The sequence below is a fragment of the Lethenteron reissneri genome, chromosome 64 (genome assembly GCF_015708825.2).
Source record: "Lethenteron reissneri isolate LAM-NWPU_2019-01 chromosome 64, ASM1570882v1, whole genome shotgun sequence".
NCBI lineage: Eukaryota > Metazoa > Chordata > Hyperoartia > Petromyzontiformes > Petromyzontidae > Lethenteron > Lethenteron reissneri.
In genome coordinates, this window is record NC_083842.1 from 2144376 (window position 1) to 2160545 (window position 16170).

The 16170-nt window shown below is 40.5% G+C and overlaps 1 protein-coding gene across 1 annotated transcript in view; it reads left to right on the plus strand.

The window, feature by feature from the left end:
* The window catches only part of LOC133358986 (WD repeat-containing protein 7-like), a 53631-nt gene that overhangs the window by 20151 nt on the left and 17310 nt on the right, over positions 1-16170 (plus strand). The window contains exons 13-20 of the mRNA XM_061577365.1: positions 256-544; positions 2659-2958; positions 4382-4535; positions 6745-6833; positions 9351-9413; positions 10684-10802; positions 13324-13447; positions 13533-13646. Coding sequence (XP_061433349.1) covers positions 256-544; positions 2659-2958; positions 4382-4535; positions 6745-6833; positions 9351-9413; positions 10684-10802; positions 13324-13447; positions 13533-13646 — 1252 coding nt within the window. The remainder of the gene's footprint in view (positions 1-255; positions 545-2658; positions 2959-4381; positions 4536-6744; positions 6834-9350; positions 9414-10683; positions 10803-13323; positions 13448-13532; positions 13647-16170) is intronic.

Here is a 16170-nt window from a genome sequence, read left to right on the forward strand (position 1 = left end):
ATTCAGCGGTGGTTCACCATGGCTGTTAATGATAATTACATTTTATCATCTGTGAATACCATCATCTTATTATCCATTTATAAATCTAGTCCAAAGGATTTTAGGGTTTTGCCATATTTGGACATGTTTCAGGAGTAAGGTTTAATTTGTCTGCACACTCGGATAGTTGATGGTAAATGTTGTCTACCTTTTTAGGATTCAAGTAAAAATCATTCACCTTTTAACTTGACGTGTTATCTTTCTGTTTTGTTGCAGGATGCGCTCCCGAAACACTCCAACACGGCACTGCTAGTTCAGGCCCTTCGCATGAGTTTGGGAGATCCGGACATCCACGTGCTATTTTTTGACGTGGAGGCTTTGGTTGTACAGTTGCTGACAGAAGAGGCATCACGCCCAGTACCTGCGCTTATTTCTCCAGACACCCTACGTAGGCCGTCCAGTTTCTTGGACCGTGGAGGTTTGGCAACATCCTCTTTTCTTGCTGGGAAGAAGGCCGGCGACATATTTCAGCAGGTCAAAGATACTATCAAGGAAAATATCAAAGGTAACTACGTAGTTTATCTTGGTTTGTGTGGCAAAATACCATGCCTAAATATGTGTTTACTTCATTTAGGAATATTAAGTATTCTTTTTTACACTATAACACCTTTGTACACCTAACCCCCCCCCCCCTCGCTCTGTACAGACGATGCATTCTGGGAAAAGGCCATGCAAAGTGAATCCATGCAGAGGGAACCCAGTTTTACAGAGCAGCCAAATTAGTAACAACCATTCCATGATAGGTCAGATGAATGGGTACACTTTGGATAAGAATATCATTGAATACCAGCTCGCTCTGCGGTATTCATCTGCAACCTCACCACGCTGCGCTATTTGTGCTTGCGCAACTAACGCAAACATTTCCGCACGTTGAATTTTTTTACATGATTTCCGTAAAGTTGGATATCCGTAACTCGGATCTTCTGCATCTCGGGGACTTACTGTATGCATGTAATTTGAACTTTCGCACCGTATGTAGCCAATAGTGCTAAGCGGAGGTGCAGGGGAAGGACAAGGAATTGAACACAAAAGCATTTTCAAAGAAATGAGTCAACTGCTATAGATTTCAAAGTACATAGCTCCAATGGCTTCCTAATCCTGGATGCAAGAACATTCCAGACGGCTGTAGAAGCCCATCTGGTGATGGAAGAAACTGTTTAATTTACAGCCTTACTTAAAAGTCTCAGTGACTGGGTTTTTGTCACCCTAATCAAAATGGAATTCTAGTCAGTTGTGATAGTTAAGGACAGTATCTCCATGTTTAGTAGGGAAATGTCTCTCACTTTCACCTCATGCAATTAAATTAGTATGATACAAGAAGTGTCTATCATCTGCAACATTTTTGAGTTGCAGGGTGTGTGAAAATTTATAATATCTGCGATTTTCCTTAATTTTACCCTCCTGAATTTCGATTTAAAGCTTTCGTGACTGCAGGGATTCATCTTCTTGGTTCTTTCCATTCTACGTGACTTTACCGAAAGAACCAAGAAGATTTACCCTCCTGCTTTGTGGAATGACTTCTTATTCACTGACAAAAAATGCATGAATGGGAGACACGTGGAAATGACGCTCTAATTACCAGCGGGTTATCGGCGACTTTTTAAACGTGGTGCCAAAAATACATTTTCAGTACCGGAAAAGATATACGGGAGACCCATGCATATCGCGGGGGTTACGTTGTTTGAAAGTGCCACGAAAGTCAAAACCGCGCAATACAATACTTCAGCCTTGCATAAATAATGGAGTTAGGTACAAGGCAGCCAAACATAAACACGCAAAAACCTTATACAAGAAATATTCCAAGACAATAAATAGTATTAATCCTGTGCTTATGATCCAAAGTAGGTGTGTGTGTTTGTGGGGAGTGGTCACGCTATGAACTCGGTGACTCGAGTTCAATTCCTGCTCACGCCCAACACCGGTGACGATTATCTGAATCGTTCCTGGGCCCTCCCCTCGGTCGACTCGGCCTCACATGAGTACCTGGTATGATGTGTAAACATCATCACTGGGGAGACAAAGACGGCCGGGCATGATGCTGGCCCCACCCACCTCCTCGTGTGTGTCATGCCGGCCTTCATAGGTGCACGCTAGTAGCACTTGCCCCAACAGTTGGTTAAGGCTACGCTGGGGATCTTTGTCTTTGTCCACGAGATGCTTGCATGGCAGCGATTGAGGTGCCACTGACAGCCTTGCGTCCCTCGCCAGCACCACGGTGTCAGTCAATGATGCAGTTCTTCCGGGTACACTATAACCACGACAGGCCAAAACTAACCACCGTGGTAGCTACAATAGTTCAAAATCGCAAAAGACAAACCTGCCGATATTCACGGGTTTCCTGTATCCACAAATTGAGGTCGTCCATCTGGTCGTCCATCTAGAGATATTTAATCTCCATTCGGATGCTAAGGATTAAGCACTGTTGCGGACGTTACAGCTAAACTCCCCTTAATCTGGAATAATAATTAGAATGCTCCTGAAACATGTATGTGTTACATTTTTAGCTTGTGTGGTTTAGACACAGACATTGATAAACTATGATATCAATCCTTATTGTATTTTGATGCTTGCTGAGGACAGTTATTCACCGTACTTTATCCTCCGTACTTTATCCTCCAGAGCATCTGTTGGATGATGATGACGATGAGGACGAGCAAGACCAAAGTCACGATGGAAATGTGGAACGTCGGTCTCACCACTCCAAGCCTCTCACTCTACAAGGCGCAAATCTGACCATGGAAACAGCGAAGCTGTTCATGTCCTGTCTGCACACTTGGGGACTCGATCAAGCACTTGATGAGATCTGTCTCTCCAGGCTTGGCTTGCTGAAACCTCACTGCCCTGTCTCATTTGGACTGGTTTCACGTGGTGGGCACATGTCTCTCATGCTACCTGGATGGAGGCGTCACCATGCTTCAAGTGTGTAAAATTAAATTTAATTCTCTAATCATTGTGTTGTTGTTATGACAAATGACAGTTTTTGTACGTTTGATAAGTCCTTCCAATATCTTATCGGTTCCATAGCATCTTAATGTGAGTGAAAGTAAGTATATTTTGTATGTTGTAAATATAATAACTTGTGCTCAATGCCAAGAGGTGATCGCGGTCATTGCAGTTGATGTCACCACACCTCACCCACCACTCCTTTTGATTAAATCTCACAGCTTTTGCAAAGTTTGCACGTGACGTCGAAGGTCTACCCTCCACAGGGCATACCACTCTGCATCTAACGATCCATCAAACTATTAGAATTAAATTATTGCACTCGTGATAATTGGATCAGACCATGGTTATAAGGATCATTGATTTGCACTTCATGTAGATTAAATACAAGTGATATGTTGATGCTATATTTAGGATAATGGTTAACTCGGTTTTGTTGACTATGAAAACAAATGTTTCTTTTCTATTTTGTTAAGGCGTTATGGTTCTTTATTTCAATCCGGAGTCAAAGCCATTACTTTATTTTTTTCTCCTCTCTCCATCTAGCTTTCATCCTCTCGTGTTGTTCTGCAGTAGTTTTTTTCATTAATTTTTTTCATTTATTTGGTATAGCCCTGTGAGCCATTCGGCTCTTGAATCAGTAGTAGTATCCCCAAGCATCGTTTACGTTTTGTGCGGTTATGCATGGCCTCGCCACTTTCCTTTATTAATCTCGGGCCTAGCCCCTCTGCATGTCATTCACCTGCCGTAGAGTTCCATCGACCTGCTACCTACGAGCCTGCACGCCATGTTTGCATGAAATTCCTTTCACACTTGCGATTCTTAAAAGTTCCTGTGACAAATTATCCACCCACCTGTCACTGAATTTTACCTCCCCAACATCATACCTGGACAATAAGTAGATTCCGATTCGATCCTATTTCTTCATCCGTGTAGTCTTGCACACGACTAGCCGATGTTTGTTAAACGTCTATTCCATGTGTAAATCGACCCCTGGGTATATTAATTATTAATTATTAATTCATCCTACAGCGATCACCACACTCAATAATGCTAATTAATTATTAAGTAATAGTGTTTACAATTGATTGTGAAATAGAGATGTGCAATGACAAAATGTAACCTTATGTGGGTATGTGGGTATACTTGGGCTGTTTTTATATATAGTATAAATGGATTATCTTTCATTTAATTTAATTTTTATTTTCTTGTTTTATTTAATTTAAATTTATGAATGATGCCCTGACTGGTGAGCATTTTAAATTTCGTTGTACTGGTGACAATGACAATAAACGATCTATCTAATTTCTCTACAATTTACATCCCGTGAAATATAATACGAGTGTGAAATAAGCTGTCGGGAGATTAAAGATTACATGTTATTGTGTTTTGCCCTCAGACATTGAGCAGGAGAAGACCTTGAATAGCACCCTTGGTGTTTCAAAAGCTGTAACCACACAGCATCTGCTCTCCATCATCTCACTGTCCAACACCCTCATGAGCATGACCAATGCCACATTCAAAGACAGTACCAGCAAGAAGCTGCTTCACAAGTGAGTAAAATAGCAATGGTATATTTTAAATAGATATTTAATGCATTCATCTAATTTGAATCAAATATTGCATTAATTTGCTACTCATGCAATAAGGGAACGTACGACAATTGGTAGCAGATTAGGTATCAAAACGCAAGGGCAGCAGGTAGATATTTAATAAATACATATTCGAAGGGGAGTAGGCCTCGGTAACACTTTTGTCAATGTTATTCATGGCGACATGAAGATTTATATTCGGAAAATGGTATGAGATTTGCTGACAACACGGCCGTGATAGCATCCAATGGCCATGAGCTACTGGATACACTCGAATAACTTAATGATGATAGTCGCAATGCTCGACTCAAGATGAATATGAGAAAAACATGTTTAGTTTCAAATGTATTCTGGTTCTTTCGGTAAAGTCACGTAGGTATAAAATAAATCAATTAAATCACGGCGTTTCGATTGCAACACAAGCAATCATCATCAGGTGGGAAAACCACAGCAAGAAATGTTTTTGCTGAAGTGGGAGAGAGAGTTGCCGTGGTAAAATATAAAATGTTGCTGTGGTTTTCCCACCTGATGATGATTGCTTGTGTTGCAATCAAAACGTCGTGATTTGATTTATTTTTTATTTTATTACCTACGTGACTTTACCGAAAGAACCAAAGAGTATGGATCCCTTTAGTCACGAAAACTTCAAATCTAGATTAGTTTCAAATGTATTTTGTTGAAACATGTGAGAACTCAAATCTAAATCACGTACAACAAGTTCACTCAACGAGAGATATATGTCGGAGGGACACACTGGAATTAGAATGTGCATACTTAGGGCCCGCTACCAAGGTGGAACACGATGAAATAGTTAAAATTATATGCAGAAGAGAAACTGAACTCGATAGGGAAAAGCATCATAGCAATGTGTCTAATAAAGAAAGTTTTTAATCATCGAAGACAAGCTTAGGCAGGGCATATCACAAGGAGGGATGATAGCTTGTTGGTGAGAATAATGACTGAATGGCAGTCAAAGGAGAGAATGAGCCCACTGTGGAGATGGAGTGAAACGTTTGTCTGCTGTGCAAGTGATGGGGGGATTGTCGCATAAAGGATTTATAGTGAAAAACTTTGTTTTTACGGGTTATACTTATTATTCAACAATTGTACAGTATAGATGAAATAAATGGCATACTAGAGATGTGTTTTCCATAATGTAACCCAATTCTTACGATTCCTTTAAAAAAATGTAATGACAACAAAATCCATAACAACAGAAACTCAGTTGAGGAGAATTGTTACAATTTCGGGTCATGTTATGATTTAAAATAGATTTATTTTGTATGTATATACTAGTAACCCGACCATCCATCTACGTGCCCCCCCCCCCCAATGATCCAATCGAAATCCCTAATTTCGATCGGATCATTGGGGTTTATTAGTAATAAGTCGGCATTTTGCGACCCCCACTGCCACTGTGTAGCAGATTACATGCCAGGGACTCTATTAGATGATAGGACAATAGTCTGAGTCCATAATTGGCAATAAGTAACGGCAAAGCGGTTATAAGCGACTCACAGAATTGTGCGCAGTTGCGTCTACAGGACACGACTTCCCTGAAGGCATTCACCTTCAGCGAGCGCGATGCCGATCACACGCGGTTCGAATTCGACCCTCGATCGATGGCTGCGTCATCGCCGCACACGCGTCGAATAAAAAGCAAGGGACAAGTCCTTACTTACTAACAACTCCAAAAATTTGCTGGAGGGGTTGCCCACCCCCCCCTACCTGAAAATCCTGGCTCCGCCATTGCCTGCAACCCAGCACTGTGGAGGCGAGGGTTGTTGGGTCACACAAATATTGTGAAACTCCCTTCCCGTCGACGTCAAGAGTTGCCATATCCTTACTCGCCAGGAGATGGCGGTAGAGAAAATGTGGACCCCATATTTTCTATATGTATCGGATGGAATGTCGCCCCCTTGTTTGGGTTTTCTCCGCGTAACTCATTAAGTTTTGAAATTTGGTGCTGGCTCGCCACGTGACTGTCTTTTCCTCGCACTTCTGGGTCGTTCTTTCTCTTCGAAAGTGAGCTCGTACTGTGTGGCGCATTATACCTTGAAATTATTATACCGTGAGAGCCATATTTAAGTTGATTTACTAGCGAATCAAATGAACATGAATGTGTGCTTTTGTAATGTTTCCACATTTTTAATAGTTAGTTTCCTTCTAGGCCTCACAGACAGGGAAGCCATGATGGGGTGAAGACCAAGGATGACAGTCCTGCTATCAACCCAGTCATCCAAGGACAAATTAAACAAGGTATTAACTTGCAAAAATTCCCGTGGCCTTTAAATACATCTTTCGATTATTGTCAGAAGTATTGACATTGACAAATAGCACACTACCACAATTGTGCAGTTTGCTGTATGGAGAACTCATGCTTAGAATGGCACCGAGTGGAGGGGGCATGGGTCAGAAGCATCTCATTATTGACTCATGAAAGCTAAGTGAGCGTCCTGAACAAGGATGTTCGGCTAGAGCACGGGTGGGGAACCTTCTTTCTGCCAGGAGCCATTTGGATATTTGTAACATTGTTCGCGGGCCATACAAAATTATCAACTTAAAATTAGCCTGTTGTATTTGGTCAAACATTTAATTAACTCACCCCTAATGCGATGGCTGGAACTGCTTCTCTTTGGCGAGGCATGTGATGTTAGCTGGTATTGATGATGTTGCTACTCGCAACTGCTTGTCCAGGTTTGCTCCTAGATTTATTGAATTTCGAGTCCCGCCTGCGGTTGCCTTGGCAGGGCCATACCAAATGATTTTGCGGGCCTCATACGGCCCGCGGGCTAGGCATTCCCCACCCCTGGGCTAGAGGATGATGGCCAATACTGGTAATTGACACCAAACAGAGAAAGAAACGTGCCTCAGAGGATGACAATTTCAGAGGCTGCGAGATCAGTTTGTGCAAGATTGTGATGGTTTCTCTCATTTTAAGACCAGGAGGGAGAATGACAGTCAGCAGTGGATAGAAAATGTCTGTTTATGATCTGTTTATACCTAAGCTTAGGCTGCTCCCGTATAAATTTAGTTTTGAGTTTTACAGATGAAATTATATTTTTATGTGGATACACATGCTGAAGGAGCGACTGTCGCCTAATGGCTATCGGACCGTATTTGCAATCTGGATAGATTGCATTTTCCAGTGCGGAAGTTCAAACAATGTGGAAAGTTTCTCAATTCCTCCTCCGTCTGTCTGCCAGCGGCAGTACAAATGGATTCAGCACAGTCGATGAGCAGGTTGCTTTAGCAAACAGTTGCAGGGCTGCACCTCTACATTCTTATACACGCTTACCTATGACCAAGTAGTTTTATTCTAGGTACATCAATGCGTAAATATGTGCTTTTTCGGTGTGGACGCTCGAATCCGCAGTTCACATACGACTCGCGCATTTGTACAAAATGTGTTTTTGTTCCACTTGTATCTTGCTGTATTATGTTATACAAGTACTAGTTGTCTGCAATTATTTATTCCGTTGATTATATATTCCTTTTTTTAAACGTTTTATTTACTTTCTGAAGCAGCTTTTAAATTAAATTTGTAAACATAAAAGTTATATCACAGTTCTACAAATGAAAGGGTTTCACATAATGACCGGTATATGCAGTGTTCACATTTTATGGAAAAAGTACTGTTGGTGAGCTTGGAGAAGCATAAATCAAATAATCTCCTTCACTGATGTATTTTCACATAGAAATACATACAAGATAATAATGTTTAGTTTTATATTACATCGTCGTTCGTGCAAATTGCGTCTCGCATTCGTTGAGGAACCACAGAGAAATGGGAAGGCGGCCAGGCGGACAGCGGGCACCAACAATTGCCCAAGTTCTGCAGTCCTCAATATATTGAGATAACATCAGCCAATGAATAAGTGCTTATACATGTGGGAGGAAACAGGAGCACCTGCAGAAACCCCATGCATGCATGGGGTGGCAACATTCCATCCCATACAAGCCTGCACTTTGCGTCACGGCCAGCCAGGGAATTGCACCTCAATTCCCATGGTGCTGGATTACAGGCATACATAGCTAACACTGCTCAGATTATAGTTGGCCTATTGGCCCTCTACACTTATATTAACCAGCAACATTTGTTTAAATGTGCAAACTTTTTACCAGATTATTTTCTGGTAAGTTCCCCATCTCTATACTATTGGTAGCAGGTCTGGAATGCCGGTAGGCCAATATCCTCAAAGGCACTTTTGAATGTTGACATATGGAATGGAAGGTTATTTCATGTATAACCCAGAACCTTTGTGATCACACTTGGCATCTTCCCTTCATTCTGGATTGACTCTGCATGCTGTTTCTTCTCTTTAGCGGAACCTACAAATATCATTGCTAGTCGCCATAATTTTTGCGAGAAGGGTAGGGGAATTACAAGCCTTTAGACAAATTACAAGCCTTGAGCTTACATGATATTCTACAAGACGAAGTCGTTATTTGCCCAAGCCCTATTTTTTAAAATCTTTTATAAATTAATGTCAGTGTTGAGTGTGTTGGTGATGATGACATTAAGTATGGGGAGAGGGTGAAGGGAAGAAAGGATGGGTACACATCAGTAGGTGCAGTTTAGTGAGAGAGTTGTAATAAAAGCTAATATATTGGGATTGATTTGGCCTTCCTTACACATCCCTGAATTTGGTCATTACTGCTTAAGTAAATAGTCTACCAGATCGATAGTAAATGTGAAAACCTGCTAACATTTGCTCTCTAAATCATGTGCTATATTTTGTCTGCTAAATACCTTTCTTCCTGCATCTTTGCAAGCTGATCTTTCTGAGGCTTCAAACTGTGGCTTGGCAGTGCATAGCTCCGTGCCAGTCAAAGAAGGTATTGTGTTTGCATGCGCTCTTTGGCTTCTGCACCTTTTTTTGTATAATTGTTTGCACTGTACTTTATTAACGAATAAACTGGCATGTGTATTGTGCTTTATCATGTAACGGAATCTCTCGGAGCACAGATACCCCCTGTTGGCAGCTGTCCCTGTGTGGAACAATTATTCTTGCCAGTAGAGGGTGATGATTGATTTCTGTGCAAGTAATTTGTGGGTCATTTTGCTCATTCTGAACCGCACTTGACATTGCAGACGTTGATGTTGTGTAGAACAGAGCGAGAAATATACAAATGCCACGCAGAAAGGTGTCCCAGTTGTGGAATCGAACCTAAGCCCTTCTTAGTGACCCTTCTGCCCCACCGTAAATTGGCAACAGTGATTATGTACTTAGGGCAGTTTATTGTAACTGAACCGAGATAAAAATGTAAATTATTTTTGAAAGATACATTTCAATATGTCTAAACAAAAAGGAACAATCAAGGTGATACCTACTATGACATGCATTGGAAACAGAAGATGGAACATAAGCTAAAATATGTTCAAATACGTTTTGGAGAGATGCATGCTGGTGATGACATTGAGAGAGAACATCTAGTTGAGCATAATGACATAATTAAACTGTAATGAAAAGTTCATGGGCTTTGGTAGGACACGCTCGAAGGAATTGATGGCTGATGTTCAAGATTAATGAACGTGTCTGATAGGATGTCCATTGAGGTGATTGAGTAATAGGTTTGTGTGCAATTGCCAAGTAGATTATTACATTCCAGGATCATAAGGTGGTGGTGGCGTTTTAAGGCCTTAATCTAATAGTGGATAGAGCATGGCTGGCGATTATTATTTTTAAGGTTATTTTAAATAGGGTACACAGATAGCACCCTCACATTGGCATGGATAAGAGTAGTGATGTATCAGGCTTTTTGTAACGTCTTACTATAAGTATTCAATGTGTTCACTCAGATCAGTTATCAGCATATTGGAGGATAGTCCTACATCCTTGTTTTTGGTGGATTATATTGAGATTTAGACGACCATTCCACTGGAGCCGTGAATTAATATCACTTCGGTTTGCTGTAGAGACGTATCCCCATCATGGTAATGTGTAAATTATACCGTTTAGTCCAATACTTATTTGTATAAAGGGGCACAGATTTATTTTACTGTAAGTGACGGTATCAACATGTTTGAGGACAATCGACACACGTGTAATGCCTTGTGTGATTTGGTCAGATACAAATGCATTTTGATGATGGTGCGTGACTCTAGGGTGGAGTCAACTGGCAGCCCTGCACTGTGTAATGTTGCCAGAACTACTGGGGCCTGGGAGTTTCAGGCCACCGATGCTTGAAATGCTGGTGAATAGGTGGCAAGATCGTTGTTTGGAGGTAAGCGACTGCTTTAGACAATGAGCTTGAAACAACGGATGAGAAATTCTCTCTACAATATTATGAATTGTGACGGTTACAATTAATTCCACAGAGCACTTACAGAATCTTGATACAAAGTAAATGTGAACATTGTTTTGAACAATGTTTGCTATAGAGCCATGTATTGTTGCAGCTTTTTTAATGGCGCCACTTTGACTACAATATTGTTGTAAGTGTTGCGGTGTATCTTACGACGCAGAGGCAGGTAAGTTGTATGAGCTCACGCCAAGTTTATTAGGGCCTTCCGCCTAACTGGGTTACAGGCTTACGCCTAACACCTAACACCCTAGCCTATAACTCCCCAGGGGACACAGGGTACTGGGGATCCTACTACCCCGGCTCTCTGGGCTCTCCTGCCTGCACCGGCCGAGGGCTCAACCAACTTCGGCCGGTCGGGTGAAGTAGCCACCCTTAGCCTCCTGTGAGGATATCCTACCCCGGGTTCCAACCTTCACCCCCTCTCGTTCCCGGCTCCCACGACGACCCCGCTTACGTCACGGGCTTCCCCTTGAGTAGCACCTTGGGACATGACGTCACCGTCACCCCAAGGGCTGCCTAACGACGTCACTCCCCGCGACGTCACTCACTACTCCTCTGCATAAGTAACATGGCAACAATAAAATGTCATTGTTAATTGCAGCTGTACATTATCAGAATCGAAATTTTTCATTTAGATTGGAGGAATCCATTGAGCGATTAAGCTGTTCACGGATGTCCAGTATGGGTGCATCAAAATATAAATTGAATACCATATTGGGGGTGGTTGAACGAGAGAGTTTAACACCTGTAAAAAATGTTCTGTAGATTAGTAGAAGCCACCAAACTTAATTTTAGCAGTAACAAGTTACTATCATTTACACATACTTGTGAAAGTGCTAAACTGCCTGTGCCCTCTCCTCTTGGCTATAGTGACTCCATGCTGAAGTTCCTGATTTTTATCCTCCTTAATGTCACCTCAGGCCTCCCCATTACTGCTTTCATGCCCCCATGGCATATAGATGCCACCAATATCTTATAATGTAGGTGACACTGTCATTTTATGTCATGATTAGCTGAACACTTTATAAGTAAAGTAAATTCCCGTTTAACGCGCATTCACACTCCACATTTTCGCATTAACGCAGTTTTCTTTTATGGAATGTTTTTCCGCATAACTCGCACTGTGCCCGCTATAACGTGAGTTTAGTGCGTGGCGGGACTACTTTTCTGAGTGGCATGGATGCTGGAAGCATTTTTCAGTGATGCTGGGAGCTGGTACTTCACTGATGCGCGCTGTGATGCGAGGCGTGCCTTCATTTTGCTCAGTCTTTGTTCCAGCATCTTTTGTGTGCGTAGCGTCATCTCACGCGCTTATCATTTTCACTTGCCTGTCTCTTGCTGTCACACACAACATATTTTCAGAAATGCTATATAAACACTACACATTTTAAATTAACAAGTGTACTGTACTGTGAAATAAAAACAAGAAAATTATGGGCTGGAACGTCACCCCCAACTTTATCATTATTCCCTATGAGAAAATGACTCCCGCTTCTTACGAATTCACTTTCCGTAGCAATTTTCAGAAATACAACACCCGCATTAAGCGAGGACTTGCTATATATCACTTTACAAAGTGGTGTAATGGTCAGATTTGTAATTTATTAAAAGAGTTATGTTTTGTTTGGATTAATATTTCTTCTGAAATGTGAAATTTACTGCATTCGTATTGTTATACATCATTTCTTATGGGAATGTATAAATGCAACATTTAACATTCTGCAATAATTTTTTACCAACAAAAAGTGTTTAAGTCACTTGAGAAATATGACTAGTAGGTACGCAAATGCATTACTTGAACTATCAAATTTTTGTTGTTTACGGTGTAAATGCTTCATTCATTAATACGTCCTTAATGTATTCGTATAAAGTAGCCTAATTGATTTTGCTCCTGCTTTTGTGTTTAAAAAAATATCGGTCAATTTTTACATTTTATAAGGTTTTCAATTTATTTGCCCTTTGTAGTATGTATGTAGATTTTTTTGTACGTATGCCAAATGTATATTTTTTTACCTTTATATTTAGTTCACTTGCTTGCGTGCTTGCGTGCTTGCTTGCTTGCTTACGACCGTGCAAATCTTTCGGTCGTTTTTTTAACCCACTTCCCGTGATCCAATCGAGCTGACATTTTGCACACAGACTCGTTGTGCGTGACAATTAATTTTCGTGAAAAACAATTTCCCAAATGTTACACTGTTTAGGGGGAAATAAATAAATATTTATTTACCAATTGCTTAATGGTGGCAGACAATCATCTGACCCATAGGTGGCAGCCATCTCAAGCCAGAGGACGAGAGGACTCTAGCCGCCACGCATATAAAGGATTTATAGTGAAAAACTTTGTTTTTACGGGTTAATTTTTTACTGTGTCATTGTTCAAATCCTTATTGTTGTAGAAACCGTAGCTTAAATGTATCTAACGTCTCTGGGTTTTGTGCAGGTTCGCGAGGCAGCCCAGGCACTCTTATTGGCAGAGCTTCGTCGTATTGGCCACGAAGGGAGGAAGGAGGCAATCGACACGTGGGCGCCACACCTTCCGCAGTATGCCGAGAACCTTCACTCGCGTAAGTATGATTATACAATCGGGAAAACATCGTCTTCTCGCTCGACTGCATCTCAACTTCCTTCCCACGTTTTGTTATTTCACAGCAGGACAAACGGGAGAAGTTGCCCCAAGTGCATTGAATAGTCCTGAGCCTCTAGGAATGGATCTCAAGGGGATCGAGGAAGAGCCCGACCTCGGTGATGAAGAAGTATCTGCAGGTAAGCTTGCAACATTGCAAGCTGACAATTGATGCTGGGGTGTATTTGCAATGCTGTAATTTTCCATAAAACATTGTCACTGTCCACATGGTTCTTTTTAACACATGCAAGACACAACTTTGTTTAAATTCTGATTGAAATTAGTTTTGTTATTCTTAGGTTTTTTCGGTAAAGTCACGTAGGTAAAAAATTAAAATTAATAAAAGTAAAATAAAATAAAAATCACGACGTTTCGGAGGCAACACAAGCTTCCGTCTTCAGGTGGAACCGTCACAGCCCGACAGCTGTATTACTTGATACATTGATACATTACTTGATACAGCTGTCGGGCTGTGACGGTTCCACCTGAAGACGGAAGCTTGTGTTGCCTCCGAAACGTCGTGATTTTTATTTTATTTTACTTTTATTAATTTTAATTTTTTACCTACGTGACTTTACCGAAAAAACCTAAGAATATGAATCCTTGCAGTCACGAAAGCTTCAAATCTAGAATTAGTTTTGTTGTTTATGTAAAAAAATGCACTGATTGGCCGATGGGGTCATTCGGTAATTATCAATCAGATGACAAGATTAATTTTTATAAAGTATACTTGCCTATTGTCATTACATTGAATTATTTGAACTTGCTTAAAATGTAGTTTTGTTCATAGGCCTTGCTTAGATCCCCTACTTTATCCCCCAGGCCAGACCGTCCAGGCGAGATAGGAGGGCTGAGGTCAGGCCTCTTATTATTCGCTGTATTAATTATGATAAACATAGGCAGGAGTTAAGTTTTAAATGGCTCGGTAATCCACAAAAGTGCCGCAAAACAGAAAAAATGAAGTTATGTTAAACGGGAAGTTGCACAACACGATTGCAACAAATATGAGAAGTAAATAACACAAAATAGGAAAATATAAGAAAAATAACTTAGGAGTGTTAATTACACCGGACAGATTATTTTATTTTTTATCATTAAACAACTCCTAGCCGTCATGCACATCACAAAGTCGGCAACCGTTTGTACAAAGTTGCGAGGTGAAAACCTGCTTCATCTTCATTTCGCCATTGCTGCACACATTAAATAGAAGAGCATAAACATCATTTTTGCGAGCAACTTTATTGTAGTTTATCACGTGAGGCTTTCGCGACCAATATTATTCATAATAAACGTTTTTGGGTGAGATCGCGTTATTTATAAATGTGTCGTAACCCTCCACCACCCGACACGGCCAATCAGCAAAAAAATGTCACGTTGACAAAAGACAAATAATTCTAGATTTGAAGTTTTCGTGACTACAAGGATCCATATTTTTTGGTTTTTTTGGTAAAGTCACTTAGGTAAAAACTAAAATAAATTAAAATGAAAAAAAAAATGTTTTTATTTATTCACTACAGTAATTTTGCTGTGGCGGTTCCACCTGAAGAAGGAGGCTTGTGTTGCTTCCGAATCGTCGTGATTTAATTTAGTTGTTTTCATTTTTTTTTACCTACGTGACTTTACCGAAAGAACAAAAAGTATAAAAGACAAATAGTTCACTACTTTAGCCCACCAGTGTGTTGAAGAGTGAATCCACGATTTTTACAGTTTTTGAGTACAACGTTTCGCTATTAATTACATCCAGCCTCATCGGACAATTCTCCAGAATGGTGAAGCCCTCACTTGCTCCCGGTCTTAAACAGAACAGCAGCAGGGTGACGTCATCATTTAACTCATTCAAACTGGATCTTTACCGTAGTGTATGTATATTTGTATTTGTTTTAATGTACCTGTATTGTATGTCACATAAACAAATTATAAACTTCAATCCCTATATGATCTCTCAATTCCAATTTATTTTTTATCCATTAACCCCATGTCTCTCTTATCCATCGACCCCATTCCTTACATGATCCAGCGACCTAAAACCCTATTGATCCCCTCGCACAAATAAAAACACGAGCCACAGACCCCAATCTCTACAAAATCCATCAACACAAATCTCTTCTTGATCTACCACCCGTAATGGATGTGAAACCCCCCCTTAATATTTTTGCTATCCACCAATACAAATGTTCAGGCCCTTTGTCTTGTACTGTACTAGTGGGGAGCCCTGTGAGAATAAATGTTAATAAAATACTTACAGGGAGTTTATTCAACCACTGATGGTTAATTAAATTTAAACTTTCAAATTATTTTGACTGCAATTGCACAATAATGCAATAATTATTGTGTTATAACAAGAATAAAAACACATCCACATTTAGCTAAATAATGTTTAAAAGTAGGTTCTCGAGGCGAAGATGTTGCAGTCTTTGACAGTTGCGGTGTGAAAGGCAAAGTGATGCTGACTTCGTTACAGGATGACATTACACTGCACGTGGGTGCGTGCATTTGCAGGTGATAATCATACTCTGGGTTACGCCCGTCTCTTATATGATTTGATTAATTACACTCGCGGTTTTGCCATGCCTCCTGCTATGATAAATATACTCGATAAGCAGATCTGGGACCAATATACCTAATTATCTGAATTCATTAAGTCAAAGGTAAAACATTTTAATG